Genomic DNA, 20,207 nt, shown 5'->3' with positions numbered 1-20,207 from the left:
AAAGAGCGTTTCAACAGCGGTGAAACAATTTCTTAAGATGTGTTACATTCATACGAGCAGACAGAGAACTACATATGAAGTAATTTTGGAGCAGCAGAAATAGAAATAAACCTTGTGTAAATTGTCATGTGAACATTTAGCATTATGCTAAGCTAAAATGCAATTTCTAGCAATTTTACATGCACCTGTTACCAGCCATGATACTTATTTTTAATAAAGCAAATCCACGTTAGACAATATATATTTTTCTCTTGTAAGACCTTTGATATTAGGGCAAAAGAGAATTTCTGTACTGTTTTTCTGTTAAAATATCAACAAATCCTTAAAACAGGATCAATTTGATTGATCTTGTTTTAGAAACGACACTGCACAAGATATTTAGGCTTGTTTCAGAGAATTTGTTTTTAACATGTATATATTGTCTTAATGTACTGGCAGATTTTTTATAGTCAAAACAAGTGAAAACATCTACCAGTGCTGAAAAAGTAATCCAAAGTATTTAGATTATGTTACTGGCCTGGAGTAATCTAACAGAATACGTTACAAATTACATTTTACAGCATGTATTCTGTATTCTGTAGTGGAATACATTTCAAAAGTAACTACAGTACATTTAAGCTCTTGAGGAGACCACGCTGAAATGTCCCATATTGAGCGCATCATGTCCTGTATTCAAGCCGCAAAATATAGGGGGACCACCCACCATCCCTTGGGTCCTATGGTGAAACACTTGAGGGGGACATCACCCCCAACCACCAACAATCCCATCAAACAGACTAATAACATTCAAGTTTAAAATAATTTAAGATCAAAAGCTAATTTAAATGGATTCAATTTAATAAAAAAAGAATAAGAAAAGAAAGAAAAAGTTAATGTAAAAATGGATTAAAATTAATATATTAAAAGGATAAACATAATGACATACATTGTAAGAAAATAATGTAGTGCGCTGAAGTAACAGTAAAGTGAACACAGTGCTTAATTATAGAATGCACAGCAGGTAAACATATACTGTATGTGTTATTAACAGAAAAATATGTTTTTTTTTTGTGGACCTGATTTATATATATGATTTATTGCATAATCACAAGACTATATTTTTTGTCTCAGGATGTGTGACAAGGTTTTGACCTTTTTGAAGAGCCTGTCCAGGCGAAAACCCTTGGAGCCTGATGGCGAAGAGTCCAACTTTAAGCGTTGCTTATCCACACTAGACCTAGTGGCACTCGGGGTGGGAAGTACACTTGGGGCCGGGGTCTATGTGCTTTCTGGGGAGGTGGCTAGAACAGTCGCTGGTCCCAGCATCATTGTGTCATTCTTCATTGCTGCAGTGGCGTCTGTATTTGCGGGTTTATGCTATGCAGAGTTTGGTGCCCGAGTGCCCAAAACGGGCTCGGCATATCTGTACAGCTACGTCACTGTCGGGGAGGTGTGGGCCTTCATCACTGGATGGAACTTACTGTTGTCATACATCATAGGCAAGTGCAAATATTATATCTCACAAAAACAATACATCCAAAAAGTGTCCAATATTTGAGAACACCTTGCCATTTGTAGCAGATCACTGTTAAAGGAATAGTTCACCCAAAAATGAAAATTCTATCATCCTTTTCTACCTCTTCATGCCGTTCCAAACACGTTTCTTCCTTTTGTGAAACTTTGAATGTTCGAGCTGCTCTTTTACACACAATGAAAGTAGATCTTAATTTATACTGCCAAGCTCCAAAAATGACAAAAAAGCACTTTAAAACTACCATACAAGTAGCAGTATTCGAAGTCTTCTGAAGCCATACAATAAGTAGCTTTGAGTGAGGAACAGACCGAAATTTAAGTTGTTATTCACTGATAATATTCCTCTCCGTCATAGCTCTTATATTTTAGGAATATGTGTAAAAGAAGTAATGTACATAAAAGTAATTAACTTAATTGAAAGTCAGTAACTGGAACCTGATTACAAGAATTTAAAATGTAATGCATTACACTATCCCAACACCGGCCATTGATGCCAAATGCCATTGCTTCTTGTACGTCCCGTGAACGATAGAGACACAAGTTTGAATATCTGCGACCACAAATGACATGTAGCAGAAAAAGCAAAACATTTTCCTTTTGGTCTGTTCCTCACACAAAGCTATCATATGACTTCAGAAGACTTGGAATGTAGCGCACAAGTCTTATATGGATTACTTTTATGATGTTTTTTTATATGAAGATTTTCCATAAACTATCTGCAAAAGTTCTACAGTTTGACCCTGGATATTAATCTTACAAGATTTATTCATTTTGTGACATAAAGCATGACTCATTTAATGGTTATGCCAGTAATTATACGGTCTGTAAACCTGCCTTATCAAAAAAAAAAAAAAAAAAAAAAAAAAAACATTTAAAAGTCACTATCAGTCTGTCTAACTGAATTGCTTAATTTTTATGATTTTATGACAGGAACATCAAGTGTGGCCAGAGCATGGAGTGGCACTTTTGATGACTTGATTGGAAATAAGATTGCCAATTATTTAAGTGAACATACACCAATGAAATTACCTGGCCTCGCCCCCTATCCAGACTTCTTTGCCGCAGGCCTTATCCTTATTTTGGCAGGTAAGTAAGATTTACAGTATACTTATTTTACTGTGTTAATAAATGTGTTATGTAAACTACCAGTTCAAAGGTTGGACAAACTTGACTGAATATATGTTTATCATGATCTTTAAAACATTTTTAAATGTAAGACTTATGATGAAAATCTTGAAATTAGTTTTATAGACAAATATAAATTGTGCCTATAATGAATTTCTATACAAAACAACATTTTAATTAAAATATAATTACATTTTTATGGAGTTTGCAGAGCTGTTATTCTATAGATAAAGAGTGGCTACTTTGATCACTAATTATTTTGGTCACCAATTCCCATACTGTTTTTTGTTATTTTTTGATATATATATATATATATATATATATATATATATATATATATATATATATATAGTAATATACAATTCAAATTGGCAGAAAAAAATTAAATTGAGTTATATTTATGCTGAGTTGTAATTTCTTCAATATCAGGTATCCTTGCATTTGGGGTGAAGGAGTCTGCCATTGTCAATAAGATCTTCACAGCTATAAATATGGTTGTGCTGATTTTCGTCATCATTGCTGGCTTCATCAAGGGTGACATTGGAAACTGGCAGATAACACAGGAGGAAATTTGGAACTACACAATAACTGCGTATGTTTTATTACATACACTACATGTTTAATCATTGAACAAATGGTGCAATTTCAATTTGATCTCATTATTATTCGTAGGTAGGTCCATTCATATGCAGTGTAAAGTGTGGTTCTAGCACACATGCTTTTTAGTCATTTATATACACTGCAATGTACAATATCAACAAATTGACAGCATATAAAACAAAAAACCCTTTTACATATGAACAACTTTACCCCACTAAAGGTTCTGGCAAATTCAGTTCCAACAAGTCTTCAGAGGAAAGTTTTTGAAAGCCCAGCTGGGTGGGTCAAATACAGTGGTCTGCGGCATCCTTGGCTATATTGCGCTCAGAATTGGACCGCAAGATCAGAACTGCATCTGCAAATTGCGCTTAGCAGCGATTTTGTGGGCGTGTTTGCGCCATTGCCTGATCTTCATAATTCCTTTAGTGAATCGGGCACTTAAACGGTGCTTTTAGCGGGCGCAGTTCATTCTTAGTGAATCTGCCCCACAGTGTTTACAGTTTTCAAGAAAATTAACTTATGAATGGCTTACTTATAGCTGTCTCTGCACATTAATCTGGGATAGAATGTATTTTAACACCGAAAAAGTTACATATTTCAGCTTTAATCCTGAGGTTCTTTTCTAGTTATTGTTATTGTAGCAAATTGTGGTTTGTGCCACTAAATGAACATACAATACACCCACAGTTTGTGGGCATATGTCCACAGATAGCCTAAGCACTCTCTCCCACGTCCACTTACGCAATTAGAGCTTTAACCTCTTAAACTCTGTCTGTAAATCAAAAGGGGGTGCTATGTTGTGAAAAACGTTTATGCTTAAAATGCTTGTATAGATAAGTCAGGCATATGTGGTATCGTTTGAAAGCTTAGAATCTGAGCTTTTCACAGATAACCATCACTTCTGCATTTATGTTTCTTAAAATAACAAAATAAGGCCTTAAATCATCTGCGTCGCAAATAAGCGCCACCTAGTGGTTATGTGGTAGAAATATGAATATGAATATAAAAGTCTTCAAAATAGCACTTAAATAGACAAATCATATATCAAATGAAAGCTCAAATGAAAGTGCCAGTTTATTTTGTTGCATTAATACCACAGTTTAAAAGATTTTCAAAAGAATCACAAAGTGAAATATGCTATTTGTAAGACATCAAATGCAAACATCTTTTTTATGCACCAATAACTGCTGATGTAAGCCCCAAATAGCTTAAAAACATTATATCTGCGTTTACCTCAGGAAGTTCTCTAAAAAGGTAGCCATTGTTTACCTGTCTGTGAGCTTGCTTGTGTGAATAATCCAATGTTATATCTTAGATATCCAGAACAAAATATGCAGTGCTGCAGGAAAAGCATGCTAAACAAATCATCAGAAATATATAGTTATCGACAATTATACATCATCGCAAAGGGGAGAATCTCAGCTTTCTAATGACACCTTGAATTGAGCTTTTACCTTAGGAAGTTCTCTAAAAAATTAGCCATTGTTTACTTGTCTGTGGGCTTGCTTGTGTGAATAATCCAATGTTTTATCTTAGATATTCAGAACAAAATATGCAGTGCCATAGGAAAAGCATGCTAAACAAATCATCAAAAATATGTTTTATTGATGTTTGATGATAAAATGATATACATCATCGCAAAAGGGAGACTCTCAGCTTTCTAATGACACCTAGAATTGAGCTTCTAGTCCACTCAGAGGCCGAGATATTTGATGAAAAAAATGGGGGTGGTGCAAGAACTGAAAATTTGACGGAATATTTATGGACAAAGACATCTGTGATGGCTAAAATGCGTTATAGCGCCACCTACATTTAAGATCGGCATATTGGTGATAGAAGAAAAATTCTTTTTCTAGTATTTTCTTCCATCTAGTGGAATAAAATACGACTATTTTGAGGGAGATGGGGTGAACAGAACCAAAATTACATGCTTACAAAGTTAGGACAAAAAAAAAATAACAATAATAATAATCTGTTTATCATAAGATTATAAACACATACAATGTTATATCTGAATAATTTGAGTCTTTTTTTTTTTATTTATTAATGGGTGCTTCTATGAAAAATTAAACCTTTTTTTTTATTTTTTTTATTTGCAATTATTCCACAGTATGTGTAAATGTTGAGCTTTTAAATTTGAGTGTGAAAAATTGTTGGCGGCAGCCCAAAAATGCTGGATAAGATGTAGCGCATGGTTATTGTTCTTAGCGCTGTACCTAATGCTGTCACAAAAAATAGAGCTCTAAAGCTCTTAAGTTGTTAAATGTAAAGCATTTCAGTGTCTATCCAAATGTACTAAAATAATAATATATTTATTTAAAAAAAATTATGGACTATTAAAAATACCAGCTTGAAATAAAAATAATATAAATAATATAAAACCCTGGTGTACATTTTACACACAAATACCTACAATTACGAATGAGATCACCTGGCAATTTACAGGCTATTTGTGTTAATGCTAGAACTGACTTTTGATTACCTACATGTTTTCGGATTAGGGCTCAGGAAACTCCTAGAAATGTGAATTTGGAAATTGAGACACTGTTTTGGCACATATGGACTGCACCTTTGAACGATTAAATTACCACACATCTTTTTCAACCTTGGTCTTTCCAATGGTCTTTAACATTGCTTTTTTGTTTAGAAATCTCACAACTTCAAATGAAACGTTATCAAGTTTTGGAAGTGGAGGATTCTTTCCCTTTGGTTTTGAGGGAACATTTGCTGGAGCCGCCACCTGTTTCTATGCTTTTGTGGGATTTGACTGCATTGCAACCACAGGTACTTCAAACATTTAAATATTTTAAGGATTGCTCACAATATTAACTCTCATGTGCATTTCATAATTAAACTCTCGTAAAGGGGTCACGTACATTTATAATGTTAATAATGTTTTTTGTGCCACAACCAGTCATCATTTTTATTTTTATTTAAGCATTGTCCACTCTCTCTAACTCTTACTTTTGCTGCTGAATTCAATATAGTTTATAACCACTCCTTTCATCAATAATAGTCTCTTTGCAAAGCCTGCATTACATTGTTACAGATTTTCAAAACAATGTGCTGAACAAACTGTTAAGGCCAGACTGAACTAATCAGGAATCTTGTTAAGAATAAACTTCATTTGAAATTCGTTGGGATCCTTCAAAATGCTCTGCAGTGTAGCAGGTGAAAAAAAGGCCAAGAACAGCACAAGGTTTGAAAGGTTTTCCCATATTTTAACATACTCTTGTCATAGGTTCTTCTGAGGTTTAGGAATAATAGCATCATCCTGCTATCTCTTTATTGCTTCACTGAGACTGGACAGGACAAGTTCCTGAATACCAAATATGTGAAAACGCAAATGGTCATGCGTTGATTTGTCTGACATCACAAATTTGCTGAAGTTCAGAATGAGCCATTTCAAAAATGCTCTTTTAGGACTGGGGAGGACATTTTGAGTTCTGAAAGACATAGCACAGTAAATTTAATCTAAAAAAAATGAAAAATGAAAATTTGATTCTTCATGATATAACCCATTTAAAACATTTTTGGTATTTGGCTGACACATCAGGAAGGCATAGATGAAAACAAGTTATGTTCTGATATTGAATCGACTTTCTCTATTCGTGCAGGTGAGGAGGTTCGAAACCCTCAGAAGTCGATCCCCATAGGAATTGTGACTTCTCTTCTCATCTGTTTCTTGGCTTATTTCGGAGTGTCAGCCACTCTCACCCTTATGATGCCCTACTACCAACTGAGTGTTCAGAGCCCCTTACCTGTAGCCTTCACATATGTGGGCTGGGATCCTGCAAAGTATGCAGTGGCTGTTGGATCGTTGTGTGCCCTCTCAACAAGGTAGAGTGAAAGCTTAGCATTGTAAGATTAGGAAGATGCTCATTACTCATCCATTCTTATGTCATTCCAAATGCTTAAGCTGTATTTTTACTGTGACACAGCCCTTTTCCATACAATAACAGTTGACAGTAACCACATCTGTCAAGCTCCAAAATGGACCAAGAAAACATGATAGCACCATAAAAGTAGTCCAGACTACTTGTGTTCTATATTCCTAGTCTTCTGAAGCCATATGATATTTGTGTATGGAACTGAAATTTAAGTCATTATTCTTTGAAAATCTTTCCCTCCACCACCACCCTCAAATCAAATATGGTACCTACTGTATGGTGCAAGTTGAACAGCAATAACATCAGATGTCGTTGGTTCTCGAGTGTCTAGTAACCAAACGCCATGAGAGCTGAAGCAGAGGTGAAGATTATCAGTGAATAATGATTAAATTTCAGTCAGTTTCACACACAAAGCTATCATGTCTTTGGAAGGCTTGGAATATAGTGCAGGAGCCATATATAAACCACATTTATGATACTTATATGGTGCTTTTTGTCCATAACTATCATAGTATGTAAAGACGAGTGTGTACATTCTTAAAAAAAATTACTTTTGTGTCCCACAGAAACAATAACAGCATACAGGAGGGTAAACACTGACAAGTTTCCTTATCCCAAAACAAGACAGTTTACTCAGTTTCCATCTTAGGAACAATCCCGAGCAGCTGTTTTCTACGCAGCTCCTATATACTTGAATGGGAAAAGACCAACATTTCCAAAACACTTGGTCAGGACTGCGACTAAATAATCAGCAGTATAATCGAACAACAACAATGGTATCATAAATTCTGCTTCTTGGCTGGTTCAGCTAATGCACATTCTCTATTTAACTGACAAGTGATGTCTGTAAAGGTGATTGGCTCTTTTACCAGTGAGGCGGGACTTCCATTTCTACACCCACCATATTGGGTGTTCCAATTTCTCCCATTCATTTTAATACATGGTGAATAAATGATGAAATAATTTTTTAGGAAACTATCCCTTTTAAGGAGCAATTTTGGCCCATTGGAATTGTTTTTGAGGGGCAGTTTTTTTTAACCTCATGTTTACATTTTACTAGATTTACCTAAATAAAAATAAACCAACAATCTGAAAAAAAAAAAATTTAAACTGTTATCTAGAATTTAAATCAACATCAAATACAAAAGTAGCCATAAATAATGCACAGTAATAACAAATAACTGGACAGTCTTTATGTTACTAAACCCCAAAATAGATAAATCCATAACTTCATTATTTATCTGTTATCTAACATTTTGCTATATTTCACTTTTGCTATAAGCATAGCTATTGCCAGTGTGATCTCATAACTGATAGAGCAAGTTGCTATGAATAAAAGCACCTGCTCAATGCATAAATGCAAGATAACAGATAAAACACCACAGGGACCATTTTTGCCCCCACATTTTAAATATCTAGGGCATTTTTATCCCTTTGAGTGGTATTTTTGCCCAGTGCCCTGGTTAATTTCAGACCCTGTCATAAAGTAAAAAGGAAAAGCGTGTTCATCGGTTTGGTAAAGATGATGCATCATAAAGTCAAATGTAGTATGGATAATGCTAGACACTCTATGACCGTCATACACAGTTGATACAGGAAGATACAGGATACACAGAAGTTAATATTTACCAGTTCTGGTGGTAACAGTAAAAAAAAAAAAAAAAAAAACTGCCGCTTTTGGTGCTTTAATCTGCCAAGACTAACATCTATATGTTTCAGTGAAACATTTCACATTTCACTGAGGACAGTTGAATATAACACATAGAAACACTATGTGTTATATGCAACTGTCCTCAGTGAAATGTGAAATGTTTTGTGTTGAAAAGACCATGGCTGGTCACCAGCGAATGTTGTGTTTTAGATGCTGGTATGCTGGTTTCCCCACCAGGCTTCTTCAAGCCTCCCATGGTCAACCAGTTTCATCATAAAGACCATGCTGGTTGACCAGCATTTTTTTTTTTTTTTCACCAAACCAGCAATTACAAGCTTGGATCTAAGCTGGACTTTGAACTGTGCAAAAGGGTAAAAGAAGATGCAATGCCACATTACTGTACCATCAGTCTAATGAAATGTTGTACTACTTTTCAACAGTCTGCTGGGGTCTATGTTTCCAATGCCCCGTGTGCTGTTCGCTATGGCCAGAGATGGGCTGCTTTTCAAACCCCTGAGTAACATGAGTGCCCGACAGAGCCCTGTAATAGCCACACTCTCTTCTGGAGTAGTAGCAGGTAACTCTCTTTGATAACACATCTCAGTAATACACTGCGGTTATAGTGCTGTTCTGTCATGACATCAACCGCTATTCGCTATGGGTTCCCTTGGGAATTTCCAATGGGTTTTTAGAATAACAGTTTTCAATGTAGGTGTAAAATAAGGCCTGTGGATAACATTACTTGTGGAGACTTTCAGATTTTGTTCTACAACATATATTACACACAGTCATTCTTCAAACATGAGTTGTGAAGCCGCTGTGTTTTAAAAAAAATGGAAATTACTAAAAAGTTGTTACATAAGGACAACAATGGTTTTCTGATTCGTCAATCACAAAAACATACATCCTTGTGGTAGCTATTGTCCTAATTTAGCACCTTTGCAAAAAAAAAAAAAAAAAAAACACATTATGTGTCAACTACCCACATATGTTAAGGGTTTACATTTGAGATGCTGTCAAAATGTTTTAGTGACTATCCAAGCATACAAAAATGTATGTGTACACTTTACCAATGCAAATGAGACCACCCTGAAAGTGCACATTCTTAGTCCTGACGTTCAGTTATAGCTTAGTTCCATATTTAGAACCAGACCAAATCTATTCTTCTCGTTACCATAGCACATGTAAATGTTGTTGTCTTCTGTTAAGCTTGGCCTACAGTAACTTATTACTTTAATGAAAGAACTGTTTTGCTATTTTCAGCAATAATGGCCCTGGTGTTTGACTTGAAAGCTCTAGTAGACATGATGTCTATTGGAACACTCTTTGCCTACACCCTTGTAGCCATCTGCATCCTAATTCTTCGGTAAGATTCTAAAACAATACATAATGTATAAAAGATAATCTGTAAATAGTATGATAGATCTTTCCATACAATTTTTAAATATTCAAAACAACTGATTTTTCTAAACATGTGCATTTACACCAAAAATGTGCATTCACACTTAAATACAATATGTAATGTACCATAATAACAAGATTAACCAAATACATTTTATTTATTAATATTAGAATTAAAGTGTGCACAAAGTGTTTAGTTAAAACTTAAAATTACATACCTACATATTCTATAACTACAAACACCTTGCAGTACCAGCCGTGAAAAACAATTTATTTTTAGTAAGTAGATGATTAAATGTGTTGGGGGAAAATAATGAGCTTTGAATGACATGACATAATTTATTATGGGTAAAATTATCTGTTTTTCCATGTCCCCACACTGGAGTTTCTGCATTCATAAGTCAATACAAGTCTATTATGGATTAACAGATATTAAAAGGATAGTTCACCCAAAAATGAAAATTCAGTCATTATTTACTTATCCCTGTGTTGTTATAACCCTATAAGACTTTTTTCTTTTACTTAACACAAGGGAGAGACTTTGAAACAATGTTGTGCTCAGTGATGTCATACAATGGCAGTTTATGGTGACTTCCACTTCAAGCTTAAAAGAAAAAGCAAAAGTATAATTCAGAAGTCTAATAAATTATTCCATGATACTCTTGATTGTTATGAAAGCATAAGATAAGGTTTGGTGAGAAACAAACTGAAACCTAATGTATTATTTAGTAAAAATGTTCACTGACCATTGATCTCCTGTGCACGTTCCTGATAGGACATGAGAGCAAAGGTTCACGAAGCCCCACTCACGACATTGGGGCGTTCAAGTGAACATTTGAAAACAGGTCCTCCACAGTGATAGCGACAACAGAACACAACACAGCTGCACACAAAACTAAACATGTCTGAAGAGTTTGTTGTCGAAGAATTGATGCATTTCTATGCCCAGCCTTATTTTTTTGAAAGTTTTTGGACCAGTGCCAGTTCACAGTGGACGGAGTTACACGCGTGATGCCGAAAATAGAAAACAAGTGATCGATAGAATGTACAGTTGCTCATCACTGCTGGTTAGGACAAAAACTATCATTACCATAGAAAATATACCTTTCATCACGTGTCGTTTGCCGTCAGGTTAGGACACAGTGTGACAGTGGCTGTCTGTAGCCTCTTCTATGTTTCTGTTTCCGAGTATTCCGTTCATAGAAATGCATAAATTCTTCGACTACAAACTCTTCAGACATGTTTAGTAAGTTCTTTCCTCTGTTTTGTGTGTAGCTGCATTGTGTTCTGTTGTTGCTATCACTGTGGAGGACTTATTTTTAGATAAACAAAACAAGTTTTCGCTTTCCCAATGATGGGAAGGGGCCTCGTGAACTGTTGCTATTGTGACCTATCATTAACGTGCACAGGAGATCAATGGTCAGTGAATATTTTCACTAAATAATACATTAGATTTCGGTTTGTTTCTCACCAAACCTTATCGTATGCTTTCATAACAATAATGAGTCTCATGGAATAAATGAGTACACTTATAAATTATACTTTTGTGTCCTTTTGAAGCTTGAAGAGGTAGTCACCATAAACTGCCATTGTATGACATCACTGAGCACAATTTATTTTATTTATTTATTTATTTATTTGACAATTTCTTCCTTTGTGTTAAGAAAAAGAAAAACTCATATAGGGTTATAACACAGGAGTGAGTAAACAATGACTGAATTTCATTTTTGGGTGAACTAATCCTTTAAAACAAAAACAAACAAACAAAAAAACAAATCAATTGAAAAATGTGTAATTGAAAGGGTGTTAATTGTTTATATATATATATATATATATATATATATATATATATATATATATATATATATATATATTCACTAAAATAAATCTAATTTTTATGTCATTATCGCAATACTGAATACATTCCCTGAGCAATAAAGTTTTATTAAACCAAACCAGGTCACCATAAAATCAGTTAGAGAGAACATAGAGAATGTTTGAAATATCTTATCTTATTTCCTTATTTCATTTAATATCTAATTTCCTTGAGGGAGTATTTATTATTCTAGTCCTATTCCAGTACTCACCAGTTACATTAGTGAGCATCAAATTAAATATGGCATCTACCCTGACTGAGGACTAAAATACATTGCATGATAACCTGAAGGAAAGCAAAGAGGAGGCTCATACTGCAAGAGTTTGATGCAAATTGTGTGACAAATGTAACAAAGTTGTTCAATGGAGGTCACTATTTTGTCTATGCAGGTACCAATCAGAGCCTAGTGAAATCAGTGAGAAGCAAGAGCTTGAGAAACAGAAATGGAATCCTTTTTGCCCCCCTAAACTCTCTTCTACAACAAGTTCCAAAACCGTGTCTATGCTGACCATCCTTACCAGTGGGTTTGAGTTTTCATCATTTCATGCTTTTCATGTGGCTGTGTGCAATTTATTGAATTACTATAACTAATGCTGCCTTCAAGTCCTCCTGGGAAGTTCCTACTCACAAGTTCAGACATTTTAAATTAAAGTGATTTTGGTCGGAATTAAATTAACTCACTGGGCAAATTCACATTACTTGATCTCTTTTTCACTTATGGATGTTTATTGGCAAGTGAGGAAGTATTTTAGCGCAACTGTGACAAAATGAAGATGAAATGGTTGTGCATTAGGTTTGTAATTAGTTCTTTATCTGTGTGATTTATCATTCTCGTTCTGCCACAGCGAATAATGGGAAGACTAATCATCTGTCACCTCATAAACTGGTTAAATTATGAGAATTTTCTACCATGCTGTATTCTTCAAAAGAACACAAAGTGCATTCAGACTAGTGCGTCAGCATTCACAATTACAACTTATGATCCATCCAATTTGCTTTTACCATGATTTTTTAACAGGCACACCCCAATTTTGACAGACGTTTTTAAAGAAAATGCAGAGATTTTATGGTGACATGGTATTCATGTATGCTCAATTTGTAAATACGTTTATTTTGATATGAATGCTTGTATGCAGCATAAGTAATGTGGTTTTCAAACTGCCTGGCCAAAAAACAAAGTCGCATACTCTAATATTTCGTTGGACCACCTTTAGCTTTGATTACGGCGCGCATTCGTCATGGCATTGCTTCGACAACATTATGCAACGTCACAACATTTATTTCTGTCCAGAGTTGCATTAATTTTTGGCCGAGATCTTGTATTGATGACCACTCCGTAAAGTCTTCTCCAGCACATCCCAAAGACTTTCAGTGGGGTTAAGGTCAGGACTCCCTGAACCACTCTTTCACAATTTGAGCCCGATGAATATTGGCATTGTTGTCCTGGAATATGCCTGTGCAGTCAGGGAAGAAAAAAATCCATTGATGGGATAACCTGGTCATTCAGTATATTCAGGTTGTCAGCTGACTTCATTTTATTGCCACACAACGTTGCTGAGCCTAGACCTGACCAATTGAAACAACCCCAGATCATAACACTGCCTCCAGAGGCTTGTACAGTGGGCACTGTGTATGACAGGTGCATCGCTTCATGCGCTTCCCTGCTTACCCTGACGTGCCCATAACTTTGGAATTGGGTAAATCTGGACTCATCAGACCACATGACCTTTTTCCATTGCTCCACAGACCAATCTTTAAGGTCCCTAGCAAACTGAAGTCGTTTTTTCAGATTAGCCTCACTAACAAGTGGCTTTCTTGTGGCCACACAGCTGTTTAGTCCCAGTCGTGTAAGTTCTTGTCACATTGGCCAGCCAGTGTAGTTGTGTATTTAATTTGTATCTTATGCTAAAATTATTTCAGGCTAAAAGGATTTATACTCTTCATTTTAAATTGACATTTTTCAATGTTCTTTCTAGTTGTGTTTTCGGTTATCCTGAGTGTGATCATCACCAAAGGAGTACAAGCTGGTCTTATTGAGGAGTGGTGGATGATTCTCATTATCACTTTGGTTGCAGTGGGTTTTGTCATGACTGTCATTATAATCTGGCGACAGCCACAAAATGGCAGCAAGGCTGCATTTATGGTAAGTTCTTACTCACTGGGCAAAAAAAGGGTAAAAAATATATATATATATATATTTTATTTTAGGGCTGTCAATCAATTAAAAATGTCAAATCAAATTAATCACAAATATATATATTTGCTGAAATAAGTCCCCTCACTGACTTTACACATATAATGTGTCACTTAGCACTACCCTTAATAAGTAGGATGCATATTTTTGCACTGAAATACCACATGCAAAACTGGTGCAACAGTTTAGTGCATTGTTTCCCAACCCTGTTCCTGGAGGCCCCCCAACAGTTCACATTTTGGATCCCCCTAATCAAACACTCCTAATTCAACTAATTAGCTTGTTAGTAGAGACTCCAAGACCTGACATGGGTGTGTCAGATAAGGGAGACATTCAGAATGTGTGCTGTTGAAGGGCCTCCATGAACAGGGTTGGGAAACAATGCACTAAACTGTTGCACCAGTTTTGCATGTGGTATTTCAGTGCAAAAATATGCATCCTACTTATTAAGGGTAGTGCTAAGTGACACATTATATGTGTAAAGTCAGTGAGCATGGCCATGAAGTTTTGGTATTTTCATGCAAACATGCGCTAAGCCTAGACGCAAGTGTGTTGGAGAAATCATGTGCGCAAAGGCCAAGCGATAAATAAAGCATATTCATAAGACATCAGTAGGTAGTGTAAATGGGTTGTATGCACAGGCACCATAAAAGAATGGACTTGCGTTCTCATGCAGACCAGTCTTGCCAAGCCACCATGGAAGAATGAACTCTGAAGGACAGGAGGACGTAGAATGCATCTATTGCTAGCTTTGAAATGTGCTGCGATCTTCCTGTTGCATAATTAACTGTCACAGCACATTTGAAGCCAGTGAGAGAACTACTAGCATCATGACACACCAGTGACAGCATTATTATCATCAAACCTGTGAGGTTTTGCAGGACTAGTGACACATTGAAAGAATAAAGTCTGTAAACACTTGTTTCCTCCATGTGTTTATTACAACAGTATACTGAAATTATCCCCAACATAACAACAAATGCTGACAGAGTATAGTGACTCTCACGAGCCCCAAAAACTTTCACGAGCTTACAGCAGGAAACTCTTGAGGTAAAACCCATTGATAAATGTCCTTTGTCTGCCACTGTAGAATTGTTCTTGCCCACAATTCACCATCCAATGCATCTTTGATATTCAGCCTGATCAAAAACATATCTGTGCCGAGCAGGGTGGGGCCGAGCGGCGTCTGGGCAGAGCGAGGCCAAGAAGGTGAGTGATGAATGAGGTCCACCTGTGTGCCACACCGGTCTCACATTCCATCGAGGGGTGGCGGGAGTATTTAAGGAGAGGAGACCGCGGTAGAGGGGAGAGAGAGATGCACAAAGCTGTCTTTGTGTTAATTTGTTTGACGTAGCTGGGTGAAAAGCAGTGCGTGTGTTTATGTGGGGCTGAAAAGCACCCCGTTACGCTGTACACTGAAAAGTGTGATTAAAGTGTCTTACGTGTTTGTTAAGCTGGTCCCAGCTTCCTCCTTTTCCACGAAATGTTACAAAATCCAGGTAATTTTATGCAAAGAAACATTATTCTTTAACCACATGCAATATTTTAAGCAGGCGCAAGCAGCGCTAAAACAGCACTGCGTCTTGAGTATTTAAATTAAGTCAATTTCATCCTTTTCTGTGCAAACATTCTTCCTTTCTATGTAAATTAGGCTCTTTATAGACTGTGCTTTATTTACAAAACTCTGTGCTATTTGCCTGCCGCAATAAACCTTACGCTATACTGCCGAGGAAAGCAGGTGGTAAACTGAATTTATGTAAACATTTTCTATTAATAATGGCAGTAGAAATTTATAAAATAATGAACAAATGATGAAGAAGAGTGTTATAACCTGGCATACTGTATGTCCATATGGGTGGTGTAGTCAAGCACACTTTGGCATGTTAAAGAGATGATTCAGGTATCTGGATCACAGTAGTGGAGTGATGCATTAAAGTCCTAGCAGAGTGTGCCATGATCACAGTGTCTGTTGCATCCTCCATTATACAGCAATATAGAACCAGCCGCAAATCTGCAAGATCGGAACTGTTTGATTTAAATTGCCTTTAGCACAGGTTTTGCGTGCACGTTTACGCCTGATCTGTGTAATTCCTTTAGTAAATCAGCACAGGCAGGTTCTGCAAATATACCACCAGCAATTCATTCTTAGTGAATTCACTCCAAAAATCTTTGTTTTTATTTCCATATGATTAAACAAATGCATTAACCTTCAGTCCAATCCATTCAGTTGAGTATATAATTCTGTCTGAGATTCACACAGGAATCTGTGCTATTTTTAGACTGATTTGTCAGAAGTCCTCAATCATCATGTTGCATCTCACTGTTTTTCAGAGTCTCATGCCACAAGTGTTTCATTTCAAGATGCTTTCTCAAGTTAAAAGTAGTTCAAATGATTAAAGTCGAAAGGCTTCTGCATTCTGATTCAGTCTATTGAGCTCTGACTATCTGTTTTAAATGCAAGAACATCTTTTGAACAGCTTCTTAGTCATTCTTACTGCTGCTAGGTGTGTTATCTGTAGTAGCAGCTGTGGCTCAGTTGACACTTTATTTTTTTATTGTAATCATTTGTACAAAATTAACACTGACATTAAAATTGACAGCCCTACTAAAAAAACAAACAAACAAAACACACACACACACACACACACACACACACAAAAACAATAATGCATAAATTATAGACACTGTTAACCTTTCACATTTTCCTGTAGGTACCCTTTCTGCCAGTACTTCCTATTTTGAGTACATTCATCAATATCTATTTAATGGTCCAGCTGGGTGGTGAAACATGGATTCGTTATGCAGTGTGGATGGCTATTGGTAAGATGACATGACTATTTGTATACAGTCATTCATATAGTCATATATGTATACTACCTGTCAAAAGTTTGGACACACGTCACTGAATTTATATTTCTCATATATGTATATTCACTCACTGAGCACTTTATTAGGAACACCTGTACACCTACTTATTCATGTGATTATCTAATCAGTCAATTGTGGGGCAGCAGTGCAATGCATAAAACTTGCAGATACGGGTCAGGAGCTTCAGTTAATGTTCACATTAACCATCAGAATGGGGGAAAAAATGTGATCTCAGTGATTTCGACCGTAGCATGATTGTAGGTGCCAGATGGGCTGGTTTGAGTATTTCTGCAACTGCTGATCTCCTGGGATTTTTATGCACAACAGTCTCTCGAATTTACTCAGAATGGTGGCAAAAACAAAAAACATCCAGTGAACGGCAGTTCTGCGGATGGAAATGCCTTGTTGATGAGAGAGGTCAATGGAGAATGGCCAGACTGGTTCGAGCTGACAGAAAGGCTATGGAAACTCAGATAACCACTCATAATTGTAGATAGCGTCTCAGAATGCACGAACACATCGAACCTTGAGGCGGATGGGCTACAACAGCAGAAGACCACACCGGGCACTTTTTTAGGACCATAGTGTTCCCAATAAATGCTCAGAGAGTGTATATCACCATATTTTAAACTGGATTGTGAAGGAAAAGCAGCCAACAGTTACCTAGCATACATGGGAACTCCATCAATACTGTTTTAAAAGCATCCTAGGATGCAACTTGTGAAGTTGGTGGATAGAACTTTTGAGTGTGCAGAGCTGTAATCTGGGTAAAGGGTTGCTACTTTAAAGAAGCTAAAATATCATAAACATTTTTTTGATTTGTTTAACGTATTTGATCAGGGGTCAGGGTTAGTAATGCTGACCCTAATCAAACATAATTCCCATATTATTCATAGATGACTTCACTATTATTCTAAAATGTGGAAAATGGTAATAATAAAGAATGGGTAATTGAATCCAAACTTTTCACTGGTAGTGCATGCACATTTTAGCATATACCATTACATTTAAGCACCATTATCTTTCCTAATTAAAAATAGGCTTGGCCATCTACTTCTGTTATGGAGTGCACTTCAGTGTACAGAAGAAACGGAACAAGTCTTCCCAAAATCCTGTTTATGTTGAGACAATCGATGACAAACTGAAGAACGAAATGAAAAACGGATCCACTACACCTGAGCTACAAACCAAGTTTTAAAGGCAAAACTTAAAAGCAATAATGTCAAATGCTTAGCAGCCAATACAGTGAAGTATGTTTTATTTTTTTTTTTTTACTGGATTTTGAATTAGAATGAGTGTGAACATGTAAAACAAATTATAAAACAAAATATGTTTTATGTGCAGAGGTGGGTAGTAACGCGCTACATTTACTCCGTTACATTTACTTGAGTAACTTTTTGAATAAAATTTTACTTTTAGAGTAGGTTTAAAAGTGGGTACTTTTTACTCTCACTCAAGTAAATTTCTAATGATTTTTTTTTACTTTTACTTCTTTACAATGGCTGGCGTTTCTGTCATTACATTACTGGGTTTAATTTTAGTTCATGTGTAATTTATTGAGAGATTATTGAATGGGACTTTTATGAGAGTGGAAGTTCACACAGCTGTCACAGACTGTCACTCATGCCGAGTCCATCACTGCTGCAGCATCATGCTCTTCAAACAAAGTGAAACACTTTCTTCACTCTGCACAGTGAAAAAAATTATAGTTTAATCATGCAATGCCTTCATTTAACACCAAGACAAGCTGATATTTCAAGATTAAAATCACAGCTTCAACTTAAGAGCTAACACGGGCTTTTCTGTGTAATGTGATGGTAATTTTCTGGGTGATAATGTAACTGGGATCTTATGACATCTGTGCCGCATGTCATGAGCAGTATTTACGCATTTATTGGAAACTACTGCAGCTACTTCGGGTGGATTAACTGTATAAATCCATGTAAACATCCAAGTTAAGTGTAAATGCATTTTGCTCTGCCGTTTGCGTGATTTACAAAAGGAGCGCGAACAGACAGTATTTCTGCACATGCACAGCGAGGGGCGCGAGGCACAAGCGTGAGAGATGTGCGAGGCGATCATATGGCGAAGAGAGTGGCTGTGTTTGAAATCGTTCACTCGTTCACTCATTCACTAATTCCTATATAGTGTTCACTCGAAATTAGAGTGCATTGTGGGTAAGAATGAGTGAACAAATGTAGGGAACGAGTGGCTCACTCAGAATTCAGACACTCCTACAAAATGGTGGACACCTGAAATAGTGCAATATATAGTGGATATGGGCGGTTTCAGACACAGCGAGTGTTCCACGACCAGGGTTGGTGCCCTACGCACTAGGCTGCGTACTCTGCATTTAGAGAGCGGCGGTACTGCTGAACAGAACTAATGATCTAAATTATTTCGACACTGAAAACTGTAACTACACTGAAATAAGAATCCACACAGGACTTTAAAAGCTATGAAATAGCGAAAGTAGGCATTAATAAAGCATGATCTTGCTTTGGTTTATATTTCAGCATTATATATAATGTCCTTGTGGGACATTTTCACGTTTTCACCGTAATAATTACTAGAAATTTTTCCAAACCTCTCTTCTTATTGACAAATTCATCCAGGTCTGACAAGAGCCCTTAAAGGGATAGTTCACCCAAAAATTTAAATTCTCATTATTTACTCACCCTAATGCCATCCCAGATGTGTATGACTTTCTTTCATCTGTTGAACTCAAATTAAGATTTTTAGAAGAATTTCTCAGCTCTGTAGGTCCATACAATGCAAGTGAATGGGTGGCAACATTTTAAAGCTAAACAAAATCACATAAGTCAGCATAAAAATAATTCATAAGACTCCAGTGGTTAAATCAGTATCTTCAGAAGCGATGTGATATGAGAATGTGTGGATGAGAAACAGAGAAACAGATCACTTTCAAAATATGGAGAGAAAAAAAAACATTCACTGAAAGTAAATAGTTCCATATGGGTTTGGAACACATGATGGTGAATAATGACAGAATTTCCATTAATAATAATTCTGTAATACATATTAAATGTGTATTATGTAATGGAATATAGGGGAGTTAACATCCATTAT

At 36.2% G+C, this 20,207-nt stretch overlaps 1 protein-coding gene across 1 annotated transcript; it reads left to right on the top strand.

Annotated features, from left to right (window-relative positions):
- The first annotated feature begins 1,111 nt into the window (after positions 1-1,111).
- Positions 1,112-18,315, top strand: zgc:175280 (cationic amino acid transporter 2 family protein). The gene is made up of 11 exons (XM_051663454.1): positions 1,112-1,478; positions 2,443-2,598; positions 3,067-3,229; positions 5,885-6,021; positions 6,855-7,077; positions 9,219-9,355; positions 10,042-10,144; positions 12,445-12,575; positions 14,032-14,198; positions 16,961-17,069; positions 18,158-18,315. The coding sequence occupies exons 1-11, from the start codon at positions 1,112-1,114 to the stop codon at positions 18,313-18,315; spliced, it is 1,851 nt and encodes a 616-aa protein (XP_051519414.1).
- Positions 18,316-20,207: the final 1,892 nt, after the last annotated feature.

This window comes from Myxocyprinus asiaticus, chromosome 3, assembly GCF_019703515.2.
Source record: "Myxocyprinus asiaticus isolate MX2 ecotype Aquarium Trade chromosome 3, UBuf_Myxa_2, whole genome shotgun sequence".
NCBI classification, from domain to species: Eukaryota; Metazoa; Chordata; class Actinopteri; order Cypriniformes; family Catostomidae; genus Myxocyprinus; species Myxocyprinus asiaticus.
The sequence above is the reverse complement of the archived record's forward strand: the minus strand, read 5'-3'. Positions and strand labels throughout refer to the sequence as shown.

Bases quoted from the DNA above. Each gene is read 5' to 3' on its own strand.
- zgc:175280 (XM_051663454.1), top strand. From the start codon at position 1,112: ATGTGTGACAAGGTTTTGACCTTTTTGAAGAGCCTGTCCAGGCGAAAA. The intron at 9,356-10,041 runs GTAACTCTCTTT...TGCTATTTTCAG, and splicing joins CTCTTCTGGAGTAGTAGCAG to CAATAATGGCCCTGGTGTTT. The intron at 12,576-14,031 runs GTGGGTTTGAGT...TGTTCTTTCTAG, and splicing joins TATGCTGACCATCCTTACCA to TTGTGTTTTCGGTTATCCTG.